This window comes from Herpailurus yagouaroundi, unplaced genomic scaffold (genome assembly GCF_014898765.1).
Source record: "Herpailurus yagouaroundi ecotype Mexico unplaced genomic scaffold, PumYag 217, whole genome shotgun sequence".
NCBI lineage: Eukaryota > Metazoa > Chordata > Mammalia > Carnivora > Felidae > Herpailurus > Herpailurus yagouaroundi.
In genome coordinates this window covers 4,916,232-4,933,910 of record NW_024412448.1, presented here as the reverse complement: position 1 = coordinate 4,933,910, position 17,679 = coordinate 4,916,232, and the positions used below count along the sequence as shown (strand labels likewise).

At 63.1% G+C, this 17,679-nt stretch overlaps 1 protein-coding gene across 4 annotated transcripts in view; it reads right to left on the bottom strand.

Moving 5' to 3' along the window:
* Window positions 1-232: 232 nt before the first annotated feature.
* The window catches only part of RPTOR (regulatory associated protein of MTOR complex 1), a 350,527-nt gene continuing 333,080 nt past the window's right edge, over window positions 233-17,679 (bottom strand). For all 4 annotated transcript variants that reach the window (XM_040456616.1, XM_040456619.1, XM_040456617.1 and 1 more), the window contains 7 exons: window positions 16,245-16,349; window positions 6,962-7,068; window positions 5,527-5,654; window positions 4,085-4,171; window positions 3,146-3,262; window positions 2,677-2,806; window positions 233-2,009 (listed from right to left, as the gene is read on the bottom strand). In XM_040456616.1, coding sequence (XP_040312550.1) covers window positions 1,941-2,009; window positions 2,677-2,806; window positions 3,146-3,262; window positions 4,085-4,171; window positions 5,527-5,654; window positions 6,962-7,068; window positions 16,245-16,349 — 743 coding nt within the window. In that variant the 3' untranslated portion in view covers window positions 233-1,940. The remainder of the gene's footprint in view (window positions 2,010-2,676; window positions 2,807-3,145; window positions 3,263-4,084; window positions 4,172-5,526; window positions 5,655-6,961; window positions 7,069-16,244; window positions 16,350-17,679) is intronic.

Genomic DNA, 17,679 nt, shown 5'->3' with positions numbered 1-17,679 from the left:
CCGCGCGCAGGCGGGAGCCCACTCGCGGGGCGGCTCTGAGAGGAGCTGAGGCACCGGCGGGGCCGAACCAAGGGGGAGAGGCCCCGCCCCACCGCGCAGACCCCACCCCCGCCCCGCCAGCCCGCCGCAGGCCCCGCCCCCTCCCGAGACAGCCCGCCCCGCCCCCGCAGGCCCCAGACGGCCGGCCCCAGCCCCGCCCCGCCCCCCCCCCCAAGCTACAAGGCCGCAGCAGTCACCTCTGCACTTGTTTATTGTCATGAACAGTTGTCGTTTGCTCTTTCACTCCGCAATTCTCATTTGGTAAAATAAATAGAGATAAACGAACTTTCAGGGCGTGCTCCGTGGAGCCCCGGTTAACTCCATGATTGGATTTTCGCTTCAGACCCGGGATGGCCCAGCGGGCCGCGGCGCGGCGGTTCTGAGAGGGGGCACAGGAGGCACCACATCCACCCGGGGGGTCAGCTGCCGGGCGGGCGCGGACCCTGTCCCGGAGCCGGCTCCCGGGGCACACCGGCATCCCGCGGCCGCAGAGCCCGGGCAGCGCCGTCCCCGGAAGGCGCCCCTGGGTAGGGCACTAAACTTCCGTCACCGCCGGGACGCACATTCCCGTCATGGCCTCTTATTGGCAGAATTAGTTAAGCCAGCTCACTGCTCTATCTGAATAATCTTGATTCCCAAGGAAAAATGGAAAAAAATGCTTTTCAGAATATCATCATTGTGGTTTTGTTTTACAAGCGCTGTTTGTAATCGCTTAGCACGTTCCCTGTTGTCCTTCTTGGGGCTAAACGGTCCCCGTGGCTCCGAGGTGGTGCCCGGATACGGGCAGACACACGCGCACACCTGTGTGCGGACATGCGCAGATGCCCTGCCACGTGCTAACGCAATCACCGAGCAACTTTTCTGCTTTACTCACTGCAAGACATGAACTTCGCTCGCACCAGCAAGTGGCGGCAAAGGCGGTCCACCGTTCACCCACAGGCAGCGGGGCCCCAGCTGCCTCCGCCCCCGGGCAGGCACGTGCTGCGCCGGGCGAGGAGGCCGCGGGGCCACACAAGTGCATACTCCGTGTTGGTTCCAGTGTGGAGACCACGGGCCCTGCACGTGCATGTACACCCGTATGGGGCGGCCACAGGCCTGAGCGGCTGTCCCTGCCCCTGCCCCTGCCTGGGGAGCAGCAGCAGCACTTGAGAGGGGCAGGCCCTGTGGCCTAAGGGTGGTGGCCAAATCGCCAAGGACTGGCCACACATGTCGAAAGCCACAGGCCCCTCCTGCTAGCGGGTCTGTGGCGATTGGGGCTTGTGCAGGGAAGGTGGGCTGTGTGGGGGAGGGGCAGCGCCGGCCCTCCTACGGTCTGGCCACGAAGGGCCCCCGGGGGCAAGGACTGGCGGTTGGCAGGAGGCTTGGGCTGTCTCCTTGTGTGCGTGTGGGCTCCGTCTCTTGAATCTCCCGCCTCTCCCAGCCCGCTTGGAAACCCCCCAGGAGCGCGAGTGCAGAAAACGGGCCGGCTGGCTTGCAGCCAGGGGAATGCGGCCCAGGCTGGCTCACGGCCAGGCAGCAACCCAGCGACCTACGTGAGCCCCAGCGCTGGCCCGTCCGCCAGGGTGGCTGAGCCCTGGGGAACGGCTTCTGTCTCGGAGCTTCCGTGGAGCCAGTGCTCGGGTCCCTCGCCAAGTAGAACGAGTGTGTTTCCCCCTTTAAAAATCTCAGAAGCAAAACAGGACGGGAAGGGTGCGGGGACGTTTGCGGCTGTCCCCGGGCTGTCACACGGCAGGACTCTACCAGAGCCCCCTTCCCTGGGCTCCTGGGCATGACAGCGACCACAGACGCACAGACAGACAGCGAGGGGCCTCCCGGAGCCCTCGGCAGCAGGTCAGGACCAGCGTGGAGGGTGGCGCGGCGGGTCCACTATGTACACGGAGGCCTGGCAGGAGGGGCGCCCGCTATCTGGCCCGCTTCTCCACCGAGTACACGGAGATGTAGTAGTCGTTGCTGCCCACGGCCAGGTGAGGCTGTGGAGGAGAGCAGGGCAGGTGAGCGGGCGCCATGGGCCTTCTTCGTCCGCACCCCACCGCGGCTCTCGGCATGGGCCCCGCGACCCGAAGCAGGGACCCTCGGGCTCCCCACGGCTCCCCGCGGGGACGGTTCCGGGGGCCAGAGCCCCGCACCTCATGAGGGCTGTTGGCAGAAACCACAGACTAGGGGAACGATCTGGGCTGCTCCTCCCTGAGGAGCACAGGCTGGGCAGGGTGCCCCGGCCCCCCCTCACTGCAAGGTTTCTCCAGGGCTGGTGTCAGTGCAGGGGCCAAAGGTGAGGATGGGAAGGGCAGGGCGGTTTCCTGTGCGTGTAGCCCACGATTCCCTGCTTCATGGGGGAACCCGGTGCTGCTTCTGGAGGCAGTTTGGGGGCCATGACCCCCCGAGACCCGAGGACCCAAGAAGATCTGGTTTCGTGCCATTCTCAGACACGGGGAGGGGGAGGCCTGGGGCGCCCTGCGGGCTGATTGTGGGGCGGGGCCAGGCTGTAGCCCCACCTGCCTGTCCCGAGGTCCCCCGTCCCTCCCGTGTCGCCTCCAGTCCCCCCCTGCTATTCCTGCAGGACCCTCCGTATTGCCCTGTGTCCCTGCGTCCCCCTGACCCCTCCCACGGGGCCCCCGGCCCCAGTGTGCAGATACAGACCCAGTGCGGGTGGAAGGCCAGGCAGCTGATGGCCCCGACGCGCTGGCCCATAAACCCGTCGTAGTATTTGATGTTGTTGATGAGCTCCCCGTTCCCGCTGTAGATGGCCGTGAACTGGTTCATGGAGCCGCTGCACACAAGAAGGTCTGGCGTTAAGCCTTCCGGCTGGGGTGGTGGCCCAGAGGCGAGGCGGAGGCGGGCCTCGGTGCAGGTGGGGAGGCAGACGCGGCCACAGGGGAGGTGGCCCTCTCTCTTCCTACATCGGCCCCGTCCCAGACACGGGGCTGACCTGCCCGCCATCACCCCGGCACGAGGGGCCCCACAATCATGTGGCTCCGGCGTGCTCTCCTTCCCAGGCAAGAGGGGGCGTAGCGCCGGCTGTTTGCACGGAGGCCCGAGGCCGGCTCTGGGTGCTCTGAGATGGTCTGGGCAGGAAAGGGCCCTCATTCTCTCTTAGCTTGGCACCTACCAGGCGATCAGGTTTGCCTGGGGGTGGATGTCGAGGGCCGTGAGCCCCTTCACGATCTGAAGGACGTTCACAGACTCTGGCATCCGAGGATCGAAGAAGCGCACGTCTCCGTTGACACTGTTGGGAAAGGGTCACTCTGGTAAGGCCGGGGCGGGCCAGCCCCCGAGGCAGAGCACACGCCCACCCCACCCCACTGGCCTTCACGACCGGGACTGGCGCCAAGCCCCCCACCCCCCCCCCCACCCCAGACTCCTCTCCGCGGCCACGAAGGGCTCTGCCTCTAAGGCAGGAAGTAGCAGTAAGTGAAGACACGGGGGAGGACGTGAGTTATTGGTTTCATTTCTAGTCCCGGAGATTAGATTCCGTGCAGCCAGGGATGCAGTTACAGGACGGGGAGGTGGGGGAGGAGGCCGGGAGGCCGCACGTCACCCCTGGAGGCCACCTTTCCTGCCCTTGGTCTCTGGTGGGCGTCGTTCTAAGAGCTATGTTCTGTTTTTATATTACAAACAAGGGAAACCGCATCTCTTTGAAGAAACGGTGTCTTTGTAGCAGTAAATTACGTTTTGTTGTCCCTTAACAGGCAAATAAATATTCGCTGCTCTCAGTACAGGACTTAGCGGGCGGCAGAAACGGATTTATGGGTAGCCGATGACTCGACGCGGATATCCCACAGCCAAGGGCTGGCAGGTGCCCGCCCCTCTCCCTCGCACACCCCGCAAGCCTCCACCGAGCAAGCCTCCTGCTGCCAGTGGGAGGGACCCGTGTGTCCCTGCCCTCCCGCTGCCCCTGACCTTTCTGGCCAGTCCCAGAGTGGAGGTTAATTACTGCCCTGCCATGCCATCCTTTCCCGGCTGTTTAAATACCACGGACATATTTTAAATGGAGGAGAAAATAAGGTTTTCACAGCAGAATGTCTCATAAATATTCCCTGCTTGTTACCTCACGCTCATGATGTGGCCCTCGGGGTGCTTCTGGAGGTAGGCCTTCACCACCCAGGCCGTGTGCTCCCGGTACGTCATGACGCGGCTGGAGGGAGGACGATGGGGTCAGAGCCCGGGGGGCCGCCTAGGCCGGGGAGGGGGCTGCCGGCAGGGGTGGGGAGGGGGGCAGCGGTGCCCGTTCACTGCCCACTGCAGGACAGGAGCGGGAGCTGAGAAGCCAAGGGCGCGACTTCATTTTGAGCAGAGAGAAACCGCGGGTTTATTCACGGCTGTCAGGATCTGCCGTGCGCCAGGGTCAGTCGCCCCACCCACCATTCACCGTGATGTCGGGACGCGGTCGGGACGCGGTCGGGGCTCCCCCCCCCCCCCCCCCCGGGGACCATGGCACGGCTGCCCCGGAGCTCCCCGGACAGGGCACCACGCTTAGCACTGGCCACCCCGAGACTCTGGGGGTCGGGAATGAGGACCCCAACTGAGAAGCTATCGAAACACAGCCCTGGTGGGCAGGACGCACAGGGCTCACGGTGAGCCCCAGGTCACAGGTGTGGTGCACGGACGGCCCCGGGTCACCGGCCTCAGCGGCAGGGCCACTCCACGACCCTCGGCTCTTTTGAGGCCAATTTGCCAGTTTAGTGCCTGCCCGGTAGCTGTTTAACACGACGGCCTGACGGAGGTGTGACTCACGTGCCCCCTTCGAAAGCGCACAGTTAGTGGGTTCGGGGTGGTCACTTCGGCCGCCCTCCCCCCCCCCCCCGCCACGATGGCTGCTTCCTGCAGTGGTGCCCGTTCTCCGGGGGACCCTCTGCAGAGGTGCCGCTGAGCCTCGGGTCTGTGCTGGGAGGCCCCACCTGACGTGGCCCGGCTCGCCCCAGTACCCGCCTCTGCGGCAAACGGCCCACCTGGTAGCTGGTCTCACGGGGCTCCCCTGGCCCCAGGGCCACGCACCTGCCCACCTGCCGCCACTCCGTCACCCCTGGAGGCCGGCCCAGGTTCTGGGGGCAAGGTGGGTGTGAATAAGCACATCGTGCTGGGGTCCCCAGGAGACTGTGCTGCCGTTTGCCAGCGTGGGGCTCGGGCGAGTGACTGCCGCCTGTACCTCAGCTCCTGCCCACCAGCCCGGCCCGACCTGGCCCTCAGCCTGGGACTGAGTGGCGGTCCCTGGGGCAGTCACGGCCACGCAGGTGGCTCAGTGCTGCACGGTGCCCTTGTGGACGCTCCCTGACAGTCTCCCTGGCCACGCACCTCACGCAGGAGGGAGACCGAGCTCACGGAGGACAGGGCCTCGCCAGGCCCACTCCCCGCTGATTTCCTACTCCGTGTGCCATCGAATGTGGCCCTGTGGGCTTGGGGTGGGGGGGGGGCCTCGTCCCGGCCCCAAAAGGGGGCCACCGGTGCCCCCCGTCGGGGGGTGCTGGTGAGGGGGGGTGGGGGCCGGATTACCATTCACTGAGCGCCATCCTCCGGTCATAAACGCGGATGGAGCCGTCGCCGAGGCCAGCCACGATGAGGGAGCGGTGGGAGTCACAGGACAGGCTTGTCACGCAGCTGTCAGCGCCCGTGGGGATGTCCTGGAGCCAAGCACAGGGCCTGCGGTGAGCCCACCTGCGGCAGCCCGGCACGCCATGTCCTCCCGGGGTCAGGGACCCCCGCCTCCTCCTCCAGCGGGGAAGCCAGCGAAGGCCCACGGAGCCCGAGGGACTGGTGGGGGACCCGGACCGAGTCAGGCCCACACCCACCCGAAAGCCGGTCCCCAGCCGCACACATCTCCGGGAACGGCTCTCGGGGCCAAGCTTTCGAGTGTCTCCCTCTTTCCTAGAGCGGAAGCACGTTTTGGTAGAAAGGGATCCTCCGAATTCGTTCGGGAAAGGGCCCGGGGAGCTCTGCCTCCTCGCCTCTCCTCCCGGCAGCTGTAAATGCTAGAAAAGGCCAGGGGGTGACGAATGCTCGGCAGGAAAGAGAGGGAGACAAAAGGCCGCACAAGAGGGAAAGTGCTCTCCCGTTGTTGGAGGTCTGCTGCCAGTGGGCACACGGGAAGGAAATCCAACATGTACGGGACTGGAATCTGATCCGCTTACAAGGCAACAAGACACCGGATGAGACACACCCAGGTGGCTGAGCTGAAGGCGTGTTCTGGGGGCACAGACTCCTGAGTAAGGGTTGTGAGCATGGGTAGGGGGGCGGTGAGGGGGTCCACGCTGCAACAGGAGGGCCACAGGGGCCCCGGGAAGTAAGTGTGACAAAAGCCAACTGTGCCATCGCAGGACCTGGGCACCGGACAGACAGAGGTCATCTCTACCGGGTGGCCCCCTGGCAGGGACCAATGATGTGGCAGGGCCTCACGGCGGCTCTCTGTCCCTAGCCCGCCCTCCGAGGGCTCGGCGGGAGGCCCAGGGCCGGGCCGGGGAGGCCGGGAGGACAGAGCTCTGGGCCTCAAGCCACAGCCAGCACCACTGCCCAAAGTATCAGTGGCCCTGAGCTGTTTGCGGCCCTTTGCCCCCTGGCCTCTCCGCCAGGATGTCTCGGTCAAAACCAATTCACTACTCGCTCTGTTGATTAAAACAGGAAATAAAAGATGCCTTAAGAAGCACACGGTGGAATAATTCATCGTTCCAATTTAAAATGCTTTCCCCCTGCTGCTTTCTGATATTCCCTAATTTGCATGGATAAAATAATATTTGGAAGTAATTAGGAGCAGCAGAGGCTTAATCATGCTGCCAGGCAGGGTCGGGGTGTCACAGTGGACGTGCATCAAGAGGCAATTAGCCTCTGAAGGCTTGGAGGCGGGCCGCACTCCCTCCCCGCTGGGACCCCTGTTCCTGCCTCTCTGTGAGGAGGGGCCTGTCTGGGGGGGGGGGGGGCGGGGGGCGGGGGTTACCTGTACTTTCATCTCGCGGTCCGTGTCCCAGATTCGGACGATCCGCACGTCCCCCGAGCTCATGAGGAGGCCAGTCTCCTGCTCCCAGTCTACCACCATCCCGGCTCCTGGAGAGACAGAATGTACCGGTGTCACCGCGGGAGCCTGTCCCAGGCGGCCACCTGGCACCAAGGACAGCCACGGCCGGGTCCCCGACCCCACGAGAACTCCAGGCCCCGAGTCTGGGTCGGGCAGCAGTTTGGAGCCCTCTCCAGATCCCCGCTGGGCCCAGGCATCTGCCTGAGGGACAGCACAGTCCGAGGACCGTTTGTCTAAGCTGTCCCAAAGCTTCAGAGCGGGCGCGGAGGCGCTTCTCTCGACCCCGTCAAAGCTCACGGACGCAGCTTCTTGGGGTCGAGCAGACCGGGCCGTGTGTGAGGCCCACGCTGGGACTGCAGTGTTCCTAAAGTTGGCACCTAAACGTCATGGGGGGGGGACCCCAGTTAAAACAAGCTTACATTTTAAACATACAGAAGAGAACACGACAGAAATCTCTGACCCACCCCCCAGATCTAGTGGTTGAGGTGCTCTGCCGTTTCCGCCCTTTTGAAAAGAAGTATAGATGAGAGAGTATAAAAAGAAGCATAAATAAGTAAGATTTTAGACACAGTGCGAGCCTCACTCGCCCACTCTGATGCTGAACTGTCCCAGGTCGAGGGCATCTCCCCGAGCCGGGCTCCGTGCGACCCCCACCCAGGTGCACCTGTCCACGAACTAGGACAGCTTCCATCAACACCACCAACTTCATAAGGGGTATGTTTCCTAGCGACCTCGCTTTCCTGTAATGTTGTCTGTAGAGGACTTATCCCACCCTGTATGTAGGGGTCTGATTAACTCATTTAACGGTTTTTCGCTCTTCCCTGATTCTGGAGACCACGGCTCGAGTGACGACGTCTTCCGCACCCGTGTGCGCTCGGGAGGGTGGCACCCAGGCAGGGGTGCGGCTCCCGTCCTGGGGTTCACTGCCCCCAGCCAAGGCCACATCTGCAGCGTCCGTGGACACCGAGGCTGCCCCACATCCCGCGGTCGCTGGTGTTGGCGGTATTCCTTCTCACTGGGCCGCGTGTGCTGTGATGACACATATTGCGACGCCAGTGTCTTGTTCTGTCACTTACGAGGTAACTTTGTGTTCTTTTGCTCACACGGGAGTCTGGCGTCACATTTGCCAAACTCATTTCCGTGGCGCCGTGGCCCCTTCCTCCCCCGGAATCCCCATTCTCCCCACTCTCAGGCTGGACGACCTAACTCCTCATTCCTTTCTGCTGCGTCTGTTGAGGGTGGCGGACCTCCCGCCAGGCCCTGATGACCCTTTCAAACCCCAACCCTGCTGTGTGCGCACAGGGCTCCCCACCAGGTACCCCCCCCCCCAGCAGCGCTGGGAGGGGGAGCCGTGCCCAGACAGACTTATAACCTCGGACAGACTTATAACCACAGACAATGTGGCTCAGCTGTGGAAATCTTGTAAGTGCCACGGGCTTGTGAAAGAATCTGCAGGGAGAGATGGAATTTGTGGGCACAGAGTTTCCTTCTGGGGGGGGGTGAGAATGTTCTGGAACTAGATGGATGGTGGTTGCACATCATGACTGCACTAAATGCCACAGAATTGAACACTTCAAAATGGTTAATTTTATGTTATGTGAATTTCATCTAAATAATAATTTTAGAAAAGGAAAGAAAAAGAAGAAAAAAAGAAAAGGCAAGCAGGACGCCCCCACCCGGCTCCAGCTTTTGCTCCCCTTGACCAGACGGTCACCTGTCTACACGCGGAGGCAGGGCCCCTGGGCCCTCCTGCCGGGCGTGGTCCACATGCATCATTACTCAAACTCGGCTGTAACCATTCAGGAACCAGTTCAGAGGTCCTGAGAGGGGCTGTGGGCCAGCACCCACTGGGACTCCAGGCGGCCCTGGGAGGGCCAATGGTGGCCGACCGACGTGGCCTGCCTCACCTTTGTCCCAGGAACCGTTCCCACCATGGTCCAGGGTAGGGAGGGAGACGGACCCTGTCCACCTGTGGGCCTTCTCTCTGGAGTCCCTCACATAATGGGGACCGGATGTCCTCATCCAGTGGAGACGCCAGCCTCACGTGATGAAGGTTGGATGGCCGTGCACAACAGGGAGGGACGGCCGGGCAGCAGATCACTTCGCACGGAGGGAGATGGACGAAACAGGACTCAAAAGGAAGCTGGTTCAGGGCCCTGAAGACCCAAGTCTAAATGCGGCTGGACAGTCAGGTGTGGTGTGAGAGAGGGGAGAGGTTGGACGGGCACAAATGGGTCACAGGAGGGAAGGTCTGCCTGTCTTCGTCCAATAGACAACAACATGCCTTCACGCAGCAAGCCTCTGCACGTCCCTGGGACCGACGAGCTGGCAGACCCAGCAATCACACTACGTGGACGCAGCCTTTCAGTGGGAGACACGGAGATGGGGCAGGAGGGCTGGCCCGGGGGAGGCCACGTGACGGGTTCTCCCAGCAGCGGCTCTTCTGACCCAGGCCAATTTGACGCCCACTCCTTTCCTGTGATTCTGAGCTCACTGGCATGGGGGCCCCTGGCTGCCGCCGTCCCCACATGGGAGGGACACTGCCACACTGATGGACAGCTGCGTCGCGCCTCAGTGACGAGCTGTCAGTGCCAACGACAGGGCAGTCGGTCTGGGGACCATCCTCGGAAGGGGCCACCCCCCAGAAGGGATCACCCTTGGAAGGGAGAACCCTCAACCCTCAGAAGGGACCAACTTCTGGAGGGCACTGCCCTGGGGAGGGACCACCCTGGGGGGGGACTATTCTCTGGACGAGACCCACTGGGCGTCACACTGCACTGACAGGCACATTTTCTTCTCACGACACAAGGATCATCTGCACTCCTGGCCGCGCCTGGGCCATTCCAGGACAAAATCCACGGACCAGGCGGCTTGAACAAGACGCTGATTTCTCCAAGTCCTGGAGGCCGGACTTCTGAGGTCAGGGCGCGGGCAGGGTCGGGTCTGGCTGGCAGACAGCAACATTCTCGCATGTCCTCATGTGGCAAGAAGAAAGATGGGGTGTCTCTTCTTACAAGAGCACTGACCCCATCGTGGCCCAACCACCGTGACCTCATCAAGCCCCGATCACTCCCAAAGGCCCCCTTCTCATCCCATCATGTTGGGGCTTAGGGCTCCAGGAAGTGGATTTTGGAGGCCATGCACATTTCTGAGGACAGCGACTTCCCCTGGTTTGATCGGCGGTAACACTGAGCCATGTGTACGAGCCCACACGCCCCTAGAACCCTTCGTTGCATGGCCGGAGCGGGAGGTGATGTAGGGGTGACGTCAGCCAGCACAGGTGTGTGTGACCGCCCCTCCTGGGGAGTCCGCACCTGAGGGCACCCAGAACTGGCCCTGTGCACACCTACACTCAGGCCCCCAGGTCGACGTAGGCCCCGGGTTTTCTGCAACGGCTCCAGCTTTAAGAAGCATTCTTTGTAAAATTTGGAAAATGAAAAGTAACTTGCTTTGTATAGACTCTGTAAGGCTTTTTAAAGAATACGCAAATTCACACGTCCAAAAGCGCATCGGTAGGACCACAAGCCCTGGGCCTTTAGCCGGTAGGCCGTGGCCTTCGGGGAGGGGTGGGGGGAGCACGAGCTGGGTTTGTGTCCCGCCGCCTCTGTGCCCACCTGAAAGCCCAGCTCCCGGCTTCTACCAATGACAGAGCTTAGAGAGTCTGATTACTAGGTTTCCCTCCTGACAGGGAACACGCATCTGGCCGTGTCACAGCCGCGGAGGCTCACGGGCTCCCTGATCCGTGGACCCGCGGGGTGGCCGCTGCTGTGACAGAGAGCACACTGCCTGTGCTTGCAGACGTCCTTGGCCGTCCACCCGGCGCTCTGTGCCAGCCCCGCCGGGCACTGAGAAGCAGTGTAATGAGTGTGTAGGCCAGATGGCATCTGGAACATGGTGCCTGTGCCTCAGCACCATGATCTGGGGCCACGTGGACGGGCGGAGAGGGTCTGCGGTGGGGTGGGCGAACGCAAGGACTGGAGGCCAGAGTCGCAGCTCCCTGCACGGGGAGAGAGAAACGGGCTTGCTCTGTGTCTTTCTGGACGCAGGCCCGGGCTCGAGTGAGGGGGCAGCGGGCAGCTTGCTTCCCGGGCACGTTCTTCCTGGTGGACCCCACGAGTCTGAAGATCTTGCTCTGACTCAGCTGCCTCTCCGAAGACGCCCTCAGATACAGTCGCCTGGGTGCCGACACCACGGGCCTCGCGTTTCCGTCTGGCCGGGCGGCTCCGGGCGGGGCGTCTGCTCGGCCACCCGAGGGCTCTCACCGCGAGGAGAGGATGTGGATCTCGTGAGCTCTGGTTCCTGTTAAACTCTAGCCTCTGTGAAGGCCAAGCACGTTCCGGTTGAAAGTAGCTGGGAGCACGTGGGGCAGCCAGCGGACTAGAAACCCGTGTGCGTGCTGCAGACGGCGGGGTTTTCCCGAGCGCCGGGCACCGCGTCCGGCAGGCAGATCCTTGCGTGTGCAGACGAATCTGACCTCGGGTAGGATGTACAAGTGCCCGGAAGGTGGGAACAGTCATATTCTCTGAACCTGTGACCCTGAGACGCATTTCACAGAGGGACAGCCCTGGATGCGGAGCTCCCACTGCCGAGAAAGCCACCGCCCCTCCTCAACGCGGGTTTCCTGACCTGAAAACCAGGCACCAGGCAGTCCTGCTCCAGAGGCGCCAGAGAGAGTAACGACGGGACAGTTGCACAGGGTGCCTTGTACGCGGGTGCCCGGGGACCCCGGCCAGCCTGCAGGGGGCGTCCCCGTGGGGCCCGGGGACCTAGGCCAGCCTGCAGGGGGCACATCTTTCCACCATCCTGGCTGTGGTGAAGGACCTAAGCTCAGGTTGGTTTGGTAACTTTCACAGAGCAGACGACGGAAGCGAGGCAGAGTAAGGACCCCCAGTGAGGCCCACCCTGTATTACGGTCTGGTTCTTTCTGCGCTGCCAGGCTGACCCTGATGGACACCAGGGAAACAGAAAAAGGCTTATCTGACAACTCAGTTATTTCCTCTCTTTTAAACGGACAGAGTGTCATCGAAATTGGCCTCTGAGACACGGAAAACGGCCAAGCCTCTTGCTGCACATCCAGCTTGCCCCAAGGACGCTTCCTGAGCACTGGCCAGGCGGGGCCCTGGACCCCAGGCGTGGCACACTCCGGTCCCAGAAAAGTGGGAGCAGCCCGGGAGAGGGTGCCTGGCCACCGTGTGGAGTGACAGGATGCCTCACCCGTGCGGGTTGAGGGGGGAGCCCAGCCCAGGACCAGCAGCTGCGCGAGGGCTCTGGGGCCCTCAAGGCTTCTCTCAAGGCCGGGACAAAGCAGGTGCATCAGCACGCCAGCCAGAGAGACCTCTGTGGTGGGTTTTGCACAAAAACAAAACCCAAAAGGATAGGTGTGCGGAGCCCCCAGGGCAAGGGGCCAGTCCTCCGGGCACAGGCGAGAAGCACAGCCCGGTGGCAGGGGGGTCCCCACTCTCCCCGTGGGACACAGGTGCAGAGCCCCCCTCTGGGGTCAGGCCCCCTCTATGGCCCCACAAGCACCTCTTAGACATCGCCGGGTTCAGAGACGCGGGTCGGGCAGCAGAAAACTGGGCTCAGGAAACGCTGCTCAGGAGCAAATGATTTCACCTAAACTTACGTTTCTGATCTGGAAAATGGGCCAAGACCACGTGAGAGCTGCTCTAGGGCTGGGAGAAGATGGGGACATGTTCCCCATTGGTCAGGCTGGCAAGCCACCCTGTCTGAGAAGGGAGCGGGGGCCTCCAGGCCGATGCGCCCTCCAGCCCGCACAGCCTCACGCACAGTGGGGCTGTCACCGGCCCCCTCACGTCTGCCTCCTGTACCAAGGGGGCTGCCCTTCCAGATTCTAGATCCGCCTGTGGTTTCTGGAGGAACAGGGGCCGCCATCAGCGCCCGTTCCCGCACACGCCGAGCGCAGGCTGGCCAGCAGCTCCGGAAGCGGCCGGCGCGAGGCTGCTCTGCCGGCACCGTCCTGGCTTTCGTGGTCCTCGCCCTGCTTGCTTCCTGGCCGCTCCCAGCGGATGAATGTTAAGAGCGAACCAAAGGCCCAGGGCTGGTGTCAGCGTTCACACATGCCAGGCTGGACGGCGTGTTCTTGGCTCTCTGGGGCTGCCGAGGTACAGACAAGCCCGGGCCCTGTCCTGTCCCAGGCTCCGTCCCGCGGCACCGACCCCGACTGACAGCCAAGCAGCTGGACACGACCAGACCAGGTGCCGTCCGGCCCCTCGTCTGCCCCCAGCCCCCAGCCGTGGAAGGCGGTCCTGAGGCTTTCAGAGAAAGTGACCCTGCAGTTTTCCTGAGAAGCTCGAGTACTCTTTCCCAAAGAGCAGAAGCCTGTCTCCTGCTCCGGTTTTTCCTTTCCGGATCTTACACGCAGGGAACGTGTTACCAAAACAGCTCTTCACAGAACACTGAACTGTAAGTCCGTTAGATCTGAAGGGACTTCTCATTCTTAGCGCCTCAGCCCCCAGCGGCCCCAGACCCACGGCCTCGTCTGTCCTCCTGCGGAGGACGGCACCAGACCTTGCAAAGGGCTTCCGGGCACAGGCCGGGAGGCAGGCTCCTTTCCGCCTGACTCTGTAAATCACAGGTCTGGAATCTGCGCTGCCCGGACTCCCGAGGCCCCGTCTCCTCACAAGGCTCCCAAACGGTCAAATTAAGAGAGAAAAATGACTCGTTTAGAGCGTTACACATTTTATGTTTGCTAACCCAGTTTTACAGTTGTGTATCCAAGGGCAGCTGCGTGTGGGTGTTTTGGTAACCATTAAACTTATATGTGGATTTTTCAGATGGAAATAGATGCTATAACAAACTTGTATTAAATTCTGGAAATGATTACTTTTCAAAAGTTTACGTGGAAAAACCAATCTTGATCTGGAACGACTTCTCTGCTCTCATGAAACGTCCTTAAATAAAGCCCACAGGATGGAGTCCCTGCCTTCGGGGTCAGGGGGCCCAGGAGGTGAAACCATGAGGCCTCGGATCCGAGGGAGATTCCTCTCAATGGCTTTCCTTAAGATTTGGTCCCAGAGCCTTATGCAGCTACCTGACTCGACCCATGACCTCTGAGTGCTCGCTGGCTGGTGTTCTTTTGCTCGGGAGAGGATGCGTGGACAGGACAGATAAGCCCTAGCCCTAGCCCCCTCCTGGCCCCAAAGAGCGCCAGGGGCCAGACAACAAATGCCACCACGTGGACCACAGGGGCCAGGCGCCCGCCCCCAGCCAGGGCGGTCACAGGCAAGAGTGAAGGCACTCACCTTCCTGCTTTGGCAGTCAAGATAGACTGGGGCCTTTCGGGCCAGACCTTCCAGGAGGCGAGGATGATGGGTTTGGAGTGAGGGTTAGTTGGCCAGCCAGAGCAGTCAACAGAGCCAAACCATCCAAAAGGTTTGGAAGAACACTCAAAAGGAAGGGTGACAGGTGGGAGTGGCCAAGGCCAAGCACGCCACGGTCCGGAGAAAAAGGGCTGACCTCAACCAAAACGTGACCTGACAAGTGGGAAAACACAACTGCCAGGGTTTTTGGCCCCCTAAAAAGTCTCTCTCGAGGTGGAGAATCGGAAGGAGCTGAGGCACACCGTGAAACCGGGCCGAACGAGCTACTGGAACCTCCAAGTGCCTGAGTGCTTGTAAACGCCGCCGTGACGTCCACCGTGGCCGGGCCAGGAGGGCTCCCGGTGTGGGGAAGGTGCTGTCGGTAGGGCAGGGATGGGGCCGCGGGGAGCACGGGAGGGGGAGCCCGTCCCCGACTCTACGCCAGAACATGTGCACACGTGTGTGCACGCGTGAGCCAGAGGTGCCGTGAAGCTGACGGCGCGCTGACCCTGCGCGTATCTCACAAGACCTTCCATCCTTAGTCACAGACTGAGGAACCAGATGGTGACCTGGCCGCGGGATTCCAGCTGCGGACAGCTGCATGAGGGACTTCCCGGCCAGCAGCTCTCCGGGCACCTGGTCACACCAAGTCTCCTGGGCCTGTGGGCAAGTGCCCCTCCTGTGCCCCACGTGCACGCGTGCTCAGAGGACGGGCCTCGCCCACCCGCTCCGGGGCGGACGCGGCGGGCCGGCACACCTCCTCCTGAACAGACAGCTTGCAGGGCCAGCGGGAGAACCACACGGGGTGGGCACACAGCTTTGAGAGCCGGGGAGAGGGGTTCGGGCCCCTGCCTGGACGGCCCCTGCAGGCCACAGCCAGAACTCTGAAGGGCCCTGCCTGGCGCTGCTGGGGGTGCCCCGGGTGCGCAAGAGTGACTCTTGGCGTCCCCATCCCTTCTCTCCCTTGTCTCCCTGGGGTCTCTGCCCCGGGAGCTCCCGGGTGGCTGCGGGCGGGAGACAAGCTTTTGCTCTAATCCCGGAACACCGAGGCAGAAGCGAGAGGCCCGGTGACACACAAGTGGCCGTGTTGGGCCTTGGCGGTGGTGGGGGGTGGGGGGCGATACGGATGACTGTTTTATTCCTCAGATAATTAAAGCTCAGCGACGTTTTAAAGCAGTCCACAAGGAGACGTCCGCCCTGGAGCTGGAGCTGGCGCTGGGCGGCCCCTCCCTCACGACGTCACCTCCCTGGGAAGCAACTCGCCAGGACGGGCGCTCTCACAGAGGGGAGGGGAGCCACACAGACGCCCGGCCGTGAAGAGAGCGGCCACACGACAACCGGACACAGACGGGGCCACGTGGGGGCGGACACAGTCGCAGCCAGGCCGGACCGGGAGCACAGGGCAGGGGACTAAGCTGCTTTCACTGTCAGCTGACAGACCGTGGCCCCCGCGGCTTGGCGTCTCTGGAACCCAGCTGTGCCAGACGGTCCACGTGCCACGGCAGCACGGTGAGCCCCCGAGGGACCGGTGTGCGGCGGCAGCTGTGTCCCCCCACCTGGGTGAGCGTCCGCGGCCTCCGCCGTCCGGACAGACGTGCCCGCGTGCCACGGCGCTCACCCCCCGAAGGGAGCTCGCCTGGGCACGGGGCACGGCCCCCAGGCCTTTCCCGCAGCGCCGGCTGCAAGCCCGGAACGAGGGTGCGGGCAGGTGCGCCCACAGCCAGGGAGCCCTTCGGGGGGCCGCGTCTCCTGACCTGCAAGTGCTCCAGGGCAGCCGGGGGAGAGCGGCGGCTCACAGTTGAGGCGGCCGGTGGGGAGCCACCGCCAGGGGGAGGCGGGCGGGCAGGCGGGCAGTGAGGGGCCACGCCGCTCCCGGGAGCACCCACCTCTGGTGGTGGGCAGCATGTCTGAGAGCCCCTGCCAAGCGGTCACCATCTCTGGGTTCTTCTCCAAATCCGCGAAGTTCTTCCAGACTCTGATGGCGCCGTCATCTTGGGGAGAGAAGTGGGGGAGGTGAAAACGCAGGCCTGGCCTCCGGCACGCGGGAGGGAGCCCCCCCCCGGGTGGCAGGAGACCACACGGTCCCCCTCGAGGCGGCCTGACGCAGGAGCAGCGGGCCGGTCGCGCGTCTCCATCCTCAGACTCCTGTCTGGGCGCAGGGGGACCCGCCACTACTTTCGACTCTGGCCCCAGGTGGCTCCCTTCCTCGCAGTGACTCACCCGCACCACGAAGTCAGACCTCCGGCCGAGCCCCCAGCTTGTGACCCCAGGGGCTCCCTGCGTCAGGAGGCGGGCTGGCCGCCCCTCCCTGCCCTGGACACTCAGCACAGGGTTCTGCGAGCCTGAGTGGCGTAAGCGTGAGGCTCCACCCGTGTCCCTACGCCCCACGCGGGCCGCGCTCTCCGGACTCGCCGGCCCCTCACGCGTCGCCTCAGAGGTGGCTCCCGCCTGGAGGATGACCGCACGGGATGCCCGCTGACCCGTCCCCGCCCGCACCCACCCGTCGGCTCGTCCCGGCCCCGGTCTCCTTGACAGTGAACTTACCCTGCTCTGGAACCCAAGCCCTCGTGCTGCTTCTCTGCTGGAACCCCCTACTCCTGGGGATGCTCCCTGGCGCCCGCCGTGCTGGGGATCACTCCCTCCTCCTCCTCCTCCACGGTGCTGAGAGGTGCTCAGTACGCCCCGTCCTGCAGCTTCCCGCACCACTGCCCCGCCCTTGTCCACCCCTTCACCCTGATGCCTGCGGCTGAGGGAATGGCTCTGGATGGTGGCTCAACTTTGTCTGGTCCTGAGGTGGCACTGCCTGGGGAGAGGCCGCCAGCGGGACCCTTCCCCGTGGGTACATCATTCACATTGGGGCCCAGGAACCCTCTGAAGGGAAGGGGGTTCCCAGTGCAGTCAGCTCAGCTACGTTGATGGCTCAGAAGCTCAGGCCCAACACAGGCCGGGCCAGAATGGGGACATGCCCAGGATAGCACAGGACAGGGCAGGCCCAAGCTCAGAGCAGAGAGAGAGACAAGACAAGAGTAGGCCCAGGACAGGGATAGGACAGGATAGGATGGGGACAGACCCAGGACAGGACGGGGACAGGCTCAGGACAGGGAAAGACCTAAGATAGGACAGGATAGGATGGGGACAGATCTAGGGCAGGACAGGATGGGACAGGCCCAGGACAGGGACAGGCCTGGGACAGGATGGGGACAGGCCCGGGACAGATAAAGACCAAGGACAGGACAGGACAGGACGGGGACAGACCCAGGACAGGGATGGGATTGGGACAGGCCCAGGACAGGGAAAGACCTAGGATAGGACACGACAGGA